This window comes from Ursus maritimus, unplaced genomic scaffold (assembly GCF_017311325.1).
Source record: "Ursus maritimus isolate PB19 unplaced genomic scaffold, ASM1731132v1 scaffold_11, whole genome shotgun sequence".
In the NCBI taxonomy this organism is placed as follows: Eukaryota; Metazoa; Chordata; class Mammalia; order Carnivora; family Ursidae; genus Ursus; species Ursus maritimus.
In genome coordinates this window covers 29,066,095-29,078,430 of record NW_024423453.1, presented here as the reverse complement: position 1 = coordinate 29,078,430, position 12,336 = coordinate 29,066,095, and the positions used below count along the sequence as shown (strand labels likewise).

At 35.4% G+C, this 12,336-nt stretch overlaps 1 protein-coding gene across 6 annotated transcripts in view; it reads left to right on the top strand.

The window, feature by feature from the left end:
- Positions 1–7,426: 7,426 nt before the first annotated feature.
- Positions 7,427–12,336, top strand: part of SLC7A11 (solute carrier family 7 member 11) — a 120,122-nt gene continuing 115,212 nt past the window's right edge. For 4 of the 6 annotated variants that reach the window (XR_566996.2, XR_005833883.1, XM_008685404.2 and 1 more), the window contains exons 1-2: positions 7,472–8,076; positions 11,820–11,946. Coding sequence is in view for 4 of the 6 variants with exons in the window: in XM_008685404.2 (XP_008683626.1) it covers positions 7,800–8,076; positions 11,820–11,946 (404 nt within the window). In the remaining 2 variants the exon portion in view is untranslated. Of the gene's footprint in view, positions 8,077–11,819; positions 11,947–12,336 lie in introns of all 6 variants that reach the window. The other 2 variants (XM_040626307.1, XM_040626306.1) reach the window with 2 other exon arrangements.

Below are 12,336 nucleotides of genomic sequence, written 5' to 3'. Positions count from 1 at the left end.
TAACCGCTGTGCCACCCAGGCGCCCCCCCATTTTCATTTTTGACTATGGTTATTTTGCCACATGGATTTTAAAATTTATATTCTCTTAATATTATGATTTTTTTATGGCTTCTGGATTTTGTGTCATTTAGATAACTTTCTGCACTCTTAGATTCTACAGGAATTCTATGTTTTGTTATAGGACATTTCATTTTTACATTGATACCCTGGATCTATTAGGATTTTATTTCTGTTGTATGGTGTGTATGACTGATTCAACTTTATGTTCTTATAAATGGTTATCTAGCTTTCCTCACTTCATTATTGAATAGTTCATATTTTCCTCTCTAGTTTGAGATGATGCTTTTATCACTTGATAAAGTTCTGAATGTATTTAGGTCAATTCCTGGGTTTTGTATTCTACTCTGTTTTTAAAATACTGATGCCTCAAAGTTTTAACTGCTGAAGAATTATAATACATCTTGCTGGTCTAGTATTTGCTCAATGCTCTTATTTTTCAGGATTAAGAAACAACATTCTCATGTAACTACAGAATCACTTTTTCTAGCTAAACAAAGTTTTAAAATTTTCATTTGGATTGTATTCTATTTAGAAATTAATTTTAAAAATTGATAGCTTTATATTATTCCTCTTCAAGAACATACCTTTTCATTTGCTCAAGCTGATTTTTTAAATATAGGCTTTACCAATTTCTTGTTAATTTCATTTTACTTTTAAATTTATTATTATAAATGACATAAGTACTTTCATTATTTCATATAATTGTTTTTATATGTAAACATACATATATACAATATGTGAAGCCTACTGCTTTTCTATTCATTTATTTTTATTTGTTACCTTACAATATTTTTATTATGGTAGAAATTTTTCATTGTTGTTGTTAAATGTTTTGGTTTTTTTTTCCAGGTAATTATAAAATAGTGACAATTTTTACCTTCACTTTTTCATTTTTTTAATTCTTAAGTTTTAAGTTCTTTTTCTTATCTAATTGCAGTGGCTAGTACCAAGATAACATTAAATGATAATGGTGACAGTGACTTACTTTGTCTTATTCCTGACATTTAGAGGAATGTTTTTAGTGCTCCGATATATGAAAGACCTTGTGCAAGGCAGTGCATCCCTTTCCAACTGTGTTTTATCTCAGTTCACCTCAGAGGAAAGTCTTAGTAATTGCAATACAACAGCCTGACAGTGGCTATTAGTATTCTACTTGCCACTAGTGTTGGGGTCCTTACTGCTATTTGACAGGTGAGTGAGTAAACTACAAATCTCTTTCTTAGAGTTTTCATTCTAGACTACTTTCAATATCAACCATCTTAGGTCAGATTCTCCAGACAAATCCTGTGAGATGAAGGATCACATGCAAGTGATCTACTAAGGAATGCTTTAATGAAAACTGGTAAGAGCATACAGAAAGCAGGTCAGGGAGGATAAAGAAAATAGAGATACAATTTCAGGTAAAGTCCAAGCCTGTTCCTACAGGAAGAATTCTTAAGTCTCTTAAATAACTTCTCTAAGAAAAGAATTATTTAGTTCATGAAAATTTAGTGGGTCTTACATATAAAACAAATGGGGCCTAATTTTTGTTTATTTGTTGTTGTTGTTTTTGAGTCAAGCATATCCTTGATTACCACTTTGTTATTCAATTTTTCTATTTCTTCTAGTGCCATTTCAAATGCTAATATTTGTTTTCCAGAAATATGTCCATTTATACTAGGTTTTCATATTATTTGTCATATTGTTGTTTATTATATCCCTTTATTTTTTAAAAACTACCTAGCTCTCCAAGATATTTTCTCTTTTTCATTCCAGATATAATTGATTTCCTAATTTTTCCTTGTTCACTTTTGTCAGACGTTTATCTATATCAGTCTTTACAAATAATTAAAATTTGCTTGTGGGAATATTTTCTATCATCTTTTTGTTCTTACTTTCCTGACTCCTGGAATTATCTTTTTTCTTCTTTGAATATAGTCTTTTTCTCCCAAGTTTTGTGTTGGATATTTGGCTTATTTGACCTAAATTTTTCTTTTATTTTTTTTAAATTAAAAAAATATCATTCCAGTATAGTTAATGTACCGTGTTGTATTAGTTGCAGGTAAACAATATAGTGATCCAATAATTCTATATATTACCCAGTGCTCATCCTGATAAGTGTACTCTTAATCTCCTCACCTATTTCACCTGTCCGCCCTTCAACTTCCCCTCTGGTAATCATCAGTTTGTTCTCTCTAGCTAGGAGTCTGTTTTTTGGTTTATCTCTTTTTTATTTTGTTCCTTTGTTTATTTCTTAAATTATGCATATGAGTGAAATCCTGTGCTATTTGTCTTTCTTGGACTGACTTATTTCACTTAGCATTATACCTTCTAGATCCATCTGTGTTGTGCAAATGGCATAATTTCATTCCTTTTTATGGCTGAGTAATATTCCATTTTGTATATTATATACATAATATATATATACCTGTACAAATTTGCATTCCCACCAACAGTGCATGAGGGTTTCTTGTTTTTTGATTAATGTACTTATAGCCTTGAATCTTTTTCTTAATATTTTACTGAGTCTCACAAATTTCAACATAGACTTTCTTATTTAATTTTAAGTAATTTTAAAATTTTTCTCATGTTTCTTCTTTAATGTAAAGATACATTGATAATATATTTTTTAGATTTCCAGACATGCAAGGTTTATTTTTTAGTTTTACAATTGTTATTTTTTAATTTTGTTGCATTGTGATAAGAGTATATAGTGTTGGTGTTAATTCTTCAGAATGTATTGGGGTTTCCTTTTATTGCAGACATGGCTTCTTTTGTGAAAGCCTTACATATACTTTAAAATAATCTGTATTTTCTGTTTGGTGAACAGGAAGTTCTCTATAGAGCTACCATCCTAAGTTTATTAATCATAGTCTTCAGATTTTCTCATATTTTGCCTGTTTGTCTGCTTGATCTGTTTTGACACATAAATTTTCAACTGAAATGCTTGTTTTTAAAAAATTGAATTTTAACATAGAGTGAAGTACAAAAATACAAGTGCACAGCCTAGTGAATTATCACAAAGGTGAAAGACTAATGTAATTACTACTCGGGTTGCTAAATAGCATGTTACTAGGACCCTAGAACTGCCTTTGTTACCCCCTCAATCACTAGAATCCAGTTATTGCCAAAGAACCATCAGAATTCTTACCCCATAGAGTCATTTGCTTGTTTTTAAATATGTTAATTAAATCATATAGTATTTTATTTTGCATCTTCTAATATTATGTGAGAGTTATCCATATTGTACATAGCTATTGTTCCTTTTTTACTGTCTTGTATTTCACTGAAAAAATACATCTATCCATTTTACTGTTCATGGACATTTGTATTGTTTTTATTATGGGCCATTATGAATAAAGCTATGAATATTTTTGTCCATATGTTTTGGCACATAGATGTCTTGTATTTTTTGGCTTATATTCCTAGGAATGGAGTTTATTGGTCAAAGGGTATGCGTATATTTAACTTTGGTAGATTTTACTAGTTGTGCCACACTTTGCCACTCCAGGTGTTGTCATCTTTCTCGTGTGGGCCACTGTGATGGTGGGAATTAATATCACATTGTGGTTTTAGTTTTAATTCCGCTAATGGCTAATATGGTTTTGCAGTTTTCAAAAAAAATGCATTGGCCATTTTATCAAGAGTGTTCAGATTTCTTGTGGATTTTCTATTAGGTTGCCTGTCTTATCCCTATTAATTTGTAGGAATTTATTATTTATTCTGCGTATGAGATCTTTGTCAGTTGCAAATACTTTCTCTTATTTTATGGTTCGCTTTTACAATCTCTTACTCATATCTTTTGATGAACTGAAATTCTTAATTTTAATATATTTCAATATATCTTTTGTGATGAGTACTTTGTATGTCCCTTTTAAGAAATCCCTGCTTAAACCTGTTGAGGAATATATTTTATGTTTTCTTCTAGATCAGCACTGTCTATTAGAGATATAATGTGAGCCAGAAATTTGAATCACATATATAATTAATTAATTAATTAATTAATTAATTTGAGAGAGGGGGAGAGAGAGAGTGGGTGTGGGAGGCACAGAGGGAGAAGGAGAGAGAGAATCTTTTTTTTTTTTTTAAAGATTTTATTTATTTATTTGACAGAGACAGCCAGCGAGAGAGGGAACACAGCAGGGGGAGTGGGAGAGGAAGAAGCAGGCTCCTAGCAGAGGACCCTGATGTGGGGCTCGATCCCAGAACGCCGGGATCATGCCCTGAGCCGAAGGCAGACGCTTAACGACTGCGCCACCCAGGCGCCCCAAGGAGAGAGAGAATCTTAAGCAGACCCCATGCCAAGTGCAGAGCCCAACACGGAGCTCAATCTCTCACGACCCTGAGTTTGTGACCTGAGGTGAAATCAAGAGTTGGACACTTAATAGACTGAGCCACCCAGGTGCCCCATGTACCACATATATAATTTTAAGCAGCCACTAAAAAAAAAAAAAAAAAAAAAAAAAAAAAAAAAAAAAAAAAAAAAAAAAAAAAAATGAATGAAACAGGAGAAACTCATATGAATAATACAATTATTAATGAGAAATTTTTGTTCTTTTTCTAAAAATAAGATTTTAAATTCCAGTGGCTATTTTACACATATAGCACATCCCAGTTGGACAAGCCACATTTTAGATGCTGATAATCACGTGTCTAATGACTACCATATATCATATATCAACGCATTTGAGAAGCTTTAATGATATGCCATTGACATTTAGCTCAACCACCCATGTCGCTGTGTTGCGTGTGTGGTGTGAGGCAGCATACCTAACAAGGAAACTATAGAGCTTATAGAGTTGAAGGAAGATCCTCGAGATCTAGGGCCAGTCTGGGTTCCCTCGGAATGAAGTCAGGCCTTGACGATTGTGAGACTTTGAAAGTGTCTCTCATCTCTGCATATTCTTTTTTATTTCATGAGCATTTACTCACCATGGCAGAGCACATGGCCACCAGTTGTTCTGGGTCACATCTTGACAACTTAACAATAGTTGAAAAAAGATATTCTGTTTAGTTATGTCCTGACTCAGGTCACATTCCTATACCTGGCAGCCAGGAAGAGGATTAGTTTTGGCCAGATCATTACATGACCATATTTATAATCATGGGACAGAAATTATTACCAGAAAAGGAAAGCTACCACAGTATATCACATCTGTTTCTTCCGTAAGATACTTTTAGAGAGCTGGGGTTATCCATTGTGCACAGAGAGCACTAGATAAATATTTGCAAATAGCACTAATTTGACAGAAATGCTTAAAATGAGGCCTGAAGCAGGAGGAATATAAATGCACTGGCTTAGAACTCATTTTTATGATACACACATATTTGAAGACCATAAATTATTAGTTTACAAGTTCAGGACTGCTGATTATAAGGGTTTGTTGACATTGAAGGTAACTCAACATTTTCTTTGTAACCTAAATTTTCTGCAAATTTGTGGGTGGTTCGAAGAGGTATGCTGTGTCTTTGGTGACTATGTGCAGGTTTGCAGAATTTTTTATGAGTCTCTTATGTGATAGTATAGTCCTTTTGGTCATTAGTCAAACTTCAAGTTTTCTTCATAAATACTGCTAAGGAGGAAAACGTTATTTGATATTAAAAGAACATTTTTTCTTCTTTTAGAATTTATCTAACTTCCTGTCTGAGTGAGGTCATAGTCTCAATTTATTAGTTCAGTCATTTAGCATAAAATTTAAAATCGAAGTGTGGCTCCGTGTGAGGTAAAGATGAAAAGTTATTCCCTGGGATTCCCAGCGTTCTACTTTTAACTCATATTTCTTCAACACTACTCAGTTCTCCTTTTGGGGAAACAGAGACCTCTCCCCTCCCTTGTGTGAGGGGAAGGACAGGTAGGGCGGGGAGAAGTGAAGAAGAATCTTCCTTTACCTTCCTTTTTTTAGGAGTGTCAACAAGATTGAATGAGGGAAACTACCCATTTTTACTTTACGAAAGGCATAACAACTGGGAAAAACTATTTATTTTGGCTGTATAAAACCCCCGACTTGGGAGACCCAAAGCAAATTAGGTAGGATTTAGGTGGATAATATAAAAAGGAAATGATAATAGGCTCAATTATTTGGCTGGGAGAGCATTGAAGTGGTAGAATTTTCTCAGGTGCTAAAATAACAGAAATGGTTCTAATCTTCTCCGTGCTACTTTCCTAGTGGCTGTTTCTTTCTTGCATCCTCCTGAACCTCCCACCCACCTCATCCCCACCTCTCACACACAAGTTTTTTTGTTTGTTATTCTTGTTCAGACATTTAGAAGTGTGTTTAATGGTGTTTATAAATGTAGCTTCAAGGTAATGATAACGTTAAATTCTCACTGAATCCGAAACCATCTATAACCACAGCCAAAAGTGGTATCTAGGATTCCTTTTCTTTTGATATCTGTTTTATGGACACCAGATTAAGAAAGTTACAGGGTTTGAAAATGTTTTGCCTTACTTACTGTTTTAAGTAAACATTTTAACGTTAGCTTATATGTGCAGGTCATTTTAAATTTATAATCATCATATAACAATAACTCATACACTTTAGGAAAAAAATACATAATATCACACCTTCTAAAACTATTATTCTATGTATTCCTTTTCAAGTTTTTGCTCTATGTGTAGTTTTAAGTCATTGTAATCCTTGCTTAATTTTGAAATTAATTTTTTTGGTAATTCAACGAAACAACATGCAAATGAAGAATATGTGTCTTTTACTTAGTTTAGGAAATCATCTAGAACTGATGAGAATCAGAAGATGGCTATTTTCTGGAGTCACTGTTATTTTTAAATCTGTCACACTCAGGTGGTGATTTTAAATACACGTTTATTACAGGCAGCAAGAAATCATTTTTATCTTCTAATGTTGAGTAAGTCTCACGATTGTTACATGCGTGACAGCAGCTACACAGAATCATCCTAGCTTGGTAAAAACTAGACTTGACTATGTAATTCAGAGACCCAAAATAAAAAAAAACTAAGCAGGAAACATTATGAAATCTAAAAAGTTTTTGTCATAAACAATGCAGCTTTGGGTTGTGCTCTGTTATCCAAGCGGTTGCATGTGAAATGTTTTACGCTTTAAGTTAAAAAAGAAACTCCTTACAAAGCAGCGATCATTTCCTGTTTCATTTTTCATTTTCTTTTCGCGTGAAGAGCTTTTGTCCCTGCCTAGGAATAGTTGCTTTAAATCTCTGGGAAGGTCTGTTCCGAATTTACTACTTCTGGATTGGTTAAGATCCCTTTTAAGTGTGGGCTTTGTTCTCTGAAAAGCTTAGGTCAGTTGAGCAACATGCTGCTAATTTTTTTTTTTTTTTTCAAGAAAAAAAAAAAAGAGCTGAGTAATGCTGGAGCCTTCTCATGTGGCTGATGCAAACCTGGAGAATTTGCATCATCATTAAGCTGGAATAAGTTGGTGTGACAGGCAGGAGCTTAAATACCAGCCCCTGAGGAAGCTGAGCTGGTCTGTAATCATAGGGCGGTAACAGCAGTCGCGGCAGCAGAGGTAGTCCGAGGTGGTGGGGGAGCGAGAGCCCCATGAACACACAGGTGTTTCTGAGGCGTCCTTAGATAGCTGGGCACGAGAAAATACACCTTCGAGTTCTTACCTGTGAACACAGTAGCACTGAGAGAGACAATCTGAGAGCAGAGAGGAAGAGGTTTGGTCAGTCACACCAAGAGACACCAAAGTTGAAAGTTTGGGGCTTTTATTTTTATTTTTATTTTTTTCCTCTGTTTCGTTTCTTCCCTCCTGCGTGTCACTACAATGGTCAGAAAGCCTGTCGTGGCCACCATCTCCAGTGGCGGTTACCTGCAGGGGAGCGTTAATGGGAAGCTGCCCGCCTTGGGTGGCAAGGAGTCACCTGGGCAGGAGAAAGTGGTGCTGAAGAAGAAAATCACTTTGCTGAGGGGCATCTCAATCATCATTGGCACCATCATCGGAGCGGGAATCTTCATCTCTCCCAAGGGCGTGCTGCAGAACACGGGCAGCGTGGGCATGTCTCTGATGATCTGGACGGTCTGTGGGGTCCTGTCACTATTTGGTGAGTGCGGCTTCTTCTCTGGGGGTCTGTCTGTGGCGCTGGGCAGTGTGCTCTCTGGGAAAGCGAGGGGGGATTTTTGAGGAGTGAATGGATGGCACAGGCTACATCAAATTTTCTGATTTTTGTTTAAGTGTGCGAACGACCCAAACACGGTGTCCACTGTTGGCAGGACCCTGAATTCCAGCAAGTTGCTTCCTGCAGCCCGTGCTCCCTTTCCTGACTAAGACTGTTTTCTGACTTTCCCTGTGGTGATGAGAGCGAAAGCTAACTGATGACCCAGTAAAATACACGCGAACTTTCTGTACCAGGCAGTTTGCTGAGTTACGTATGTTTGAGGCATCTTGGCAGCCGTCACGCTGAATGAAACACCTGTGAAGTGAAACCCAGCGTGGCCTATTTAGGCAGAGAGTGGAACATTCAACAGAAGTGTTATGGTGTTTTTATTGCCAAAACAAACCAAGGGGGATGGGGTGCAGGCTTTTTCTTTGTAACTTTTTAGCTTTGCTTGCTTGTCAGTTCCTAATGTTTTCTCAAAAGTCCTTGCCATGATACTATGTGTGGTGGCACATAACTCGATTCCTGTGATAGGTGGGAATATTGCAAGGGTCCGAGCATATTTCACATTTTTTTCAATCTTTCATCTCTCCCTAACACCTGTAAACTTTCGCAATATATATAGTAAAACTGGAATTGGGTGTTAGCTTGCCGTGCTTGCCCAGATCTGTTTCCTTCATTTATAGTTCACTTGGTCTTCAGGGACACAGATAACGTGTCCACCTGTCCACTGAGTCAATCTGAACAGAACTAGTAGTAGAAGTATGATGATCAATTTTGCTTCAAAATCTAGCTCTCTTTTATTGATTTGATGTTAATAGCAAAGAGGTAATAAATGCCTTTCATGGGGTAGGCAAATTACTAAAAGTTACCTGAGTTAGTTATAAAGGTGACAAAAACTGGTGGATGGTCAAAAAAGATTAAATTTTGCTATGTACTATGTGGTAAATGTCTAAGATCTATTTGCTTTCTTGTGGCAACTAGTGTGTTTTAATTGTAAAAGGCCCTACTCTTTAAAGGTACTAACACAAAGCTTTGTGGTGACTCTAGGACTAAGTCTTAACTCTTGGTCCTATGTGTACCAATCCATTCATTCTTAAGGCCTTGTGATGTTTTAATGCATTCCTTTGGGTATACACCTAGAGAACTCCCATTTCCAGTATTAGGAAGAAGGTATTTCAAGGAAAACTTGTTAAAACAAAGCCTTAGTATAGGAAGATCTGTAGAAGAATGATTTTTTTGGTTTTTAAGAAGAGTTTGTGGTATTCTGTGTGGTTCTATCATGTACATTTATACACAAAGAGAAAATTGTTGCTCTTCTTAAACGACTTTATGCACCCTCAGTCTTTAATTTTCTACAAATACTTGGTAAATTGAGAATAAATCAATGCCTAATAGGGAAAACCATAACCAATTTCCTGAACTTTTCATACTTACATCCATGCAGCTCCCACTGTGTGATTTGATGTGTATACACAATAAAAGGTTATTCAGATGCAGTCAAATGGATTGGGCCAAGGATTGAACCAGTGAAAATGCTATTGTACTATGAAAATATGGTTCTGTGTAAGTTTATCAACTCAAGCAGATGCTCAGGAAAGAAGAGTTAAAAGGACTAGCTAAAGTTACACTTGAGTTGGTATTCTTTGATTACTAATCACAGGGAGCATGCTCCTGTATTAATCTACTTATCTGTATTTGCATTTTATTTGTCATTTAAGTTCCTAGGAGCTTTTTGACTGGAGTGCTTTCCTAACAGGAAGCAAAGTAAAATGTAAGGAAAACAAATCCTTTTTCTTAAAACTCTAGAACTCTGGGACCAAGAGTAAAGAATCTGTATATTTGGTTTACAATTTTTTTTTAAAGCCAGGGTCAATACATGGATTTTTACATCCTGTTTTGAACTTTTTCATCTGGGTAAAATGGTTATGGAGCTTGAGACTTTTAAATGAAAATCTCATTCCTCCAGAACTCAATTTAAACCTAGGGCAACCGTCCTGGAGTTTCAGCAAAGCATACACAGGTCTAGGTATTGATTCTCTGGCAATAAATTCCGAGGTACTTAAGACTTTCCAATAACATTTTATATTGGATGCTTTTTTGTACAGGCTACCAACATGGCGACTAGTTTCCAACAGAGTGAATTGAAGCTAGTTGCAATTAGTTACAAATAGGCTAATATATTAGTGATCCTCAAATATCAATCTGCAGACTAGTTACTTTAAAATCATCTGTACAAATTTTAAAATAATAGATTTCTTTGGATCCCTCTATTGGAAATCTGGACTCACTTGGTAGAGAACAGGTATGGGGTATGGGGTATGGCCTTAGAGTCTGTTCTTTGTGTGTATTTAAAGAAAAAAATTACTTCCGGTGATTCTGATACAGAGCTGGGCCCAGGAATAGGATAAATGATACTAAGATTTCACTGAATATCCAAATTTTACTCCTCTTGGACAGTTCTGCCTGAAGCTTTTCTATTCAGTAATAATTTCCCACACTTTTAGTCTCTGAAGTAGCTCAGCCAAAAATTGTATTACATTTGAGTACTTTGCAGTATGAATAGAATTTTTCACATAGTATCAAGATGTATTTTTCATTTTCCTGATAGTTAATTGCTCAAATTAATAAGTACATTTCATGAGGTGTTCTTTATGTATCAGGCCCAGTACTGTCCTTGGCGCCCATTATCACATGTAGACACACAACTCCCTTATGAGGTGAGAATTTAGACCTCCATTTCACAGAGGAAGAAATGTGGGTTTGGGGAGGTTACCTAACTTGCTTAGGTCCATGTGAATTGTATTGCCAAATGTTGAAATACTGTTTCTAATTAATTTTACCTAATATACATAAGTTATGCATCTCTTTTTAAACAGTATGTTATTTCAACTACGTAGAAGTATGCACTTCAAAAAAATACCAGAAAATCTTTTCTAGAAATAGAATATCGGAGTCAAAATTCATTTTGTTGACAAACCATATCCTACAAATTAAATGAGGTCTTGCAAGGCCTAGAGTCTATACATCTCTGAAGAACACATAAATCTTGATAATTTTGACGTGCAACAGAAATATCATTTATTAAAAGGATTCTTAATATAATGAAGTCAATTTGAGATAATTCCTTGTCTTGGTGTGTAGTTCCTTTAAAAACAGGTTAGTGTTGGGGCGCCTGGGTGGCTCAGTCGGTTGGGTGTCTGCCTTCAGCTCAGGTCATGATCTCAGGGTCCTGGGATCGAGCCCTGCATCGGGCTCCCTGCTCAGTAGGAAGCCTGTATCTCCCTCTCCCACTCCTGCTTGTGTGCATGCTCTCTCTCTGTCAAATAAATAAATAAAATCTTAAAAAAAAATAGGTTACTGTTATTGGCATCTATCTTCTCTTTTCCTCAGGTTTAAGATTAAAAATTCTTAATAATATACTATTTTAGAAGTTTGTCTTTACCATTTCAAATGAAATTACATTGTTTGAATACAATGAACTAGATCTCAAATACGAGAAAGTTATAAGGAGAATTTGGTGGCTCCTAACGATCAGATGACTGTTTCTTCTCTTGAGATAAGGACCTCATTCAGACCAAATGATGTAGTAACAGCTCACATAACGTGAACATTATTGCATCAATTGTTCTATTGGATGACTTGGTAATATTTTAACTTTGTACCTTTTTGTTATGCACATTTCACAGGAGCCTTGTCCTATGCTGAATTGGGAACAAGTATAAAGAAATCTGGTGGTCATTATACATACATTCTGGAAGTCTTTGGCCCATTGCCAGCTTTTGTACGAGTCTGGGTGGAACTGCTCATAATACGGTAAGAGGATAGATAAGAAAAATACTAAGGAAAAATAAGTCCATTCATTACACCCTTATAAATCATCTTAATTATTTTTAACTAATTAGAAATATGCATGTCATGTGACTATGTTATAAACATGCCTATTTCAGGGTTTTAAATCTGTGATGAAATACCTCTGTCAATTAATGTTTTTAACACTGTTTTGTGACTGGCAGTAGTTTGCTATCCATGCCAGACTTTTAAAGTAACTAATTTTCTTTAATGTTCAATTATTCTCTGACATTTCTAGAAAATGTGTTGACCTGAAAGGATATGAAGCATGAAAATCTACCTTGATAAATCATACCTTTTGACTGGCCAGACAAAATTAAATGTTACAGTAGTAGTTGGAGTTTTTCTTCTTGT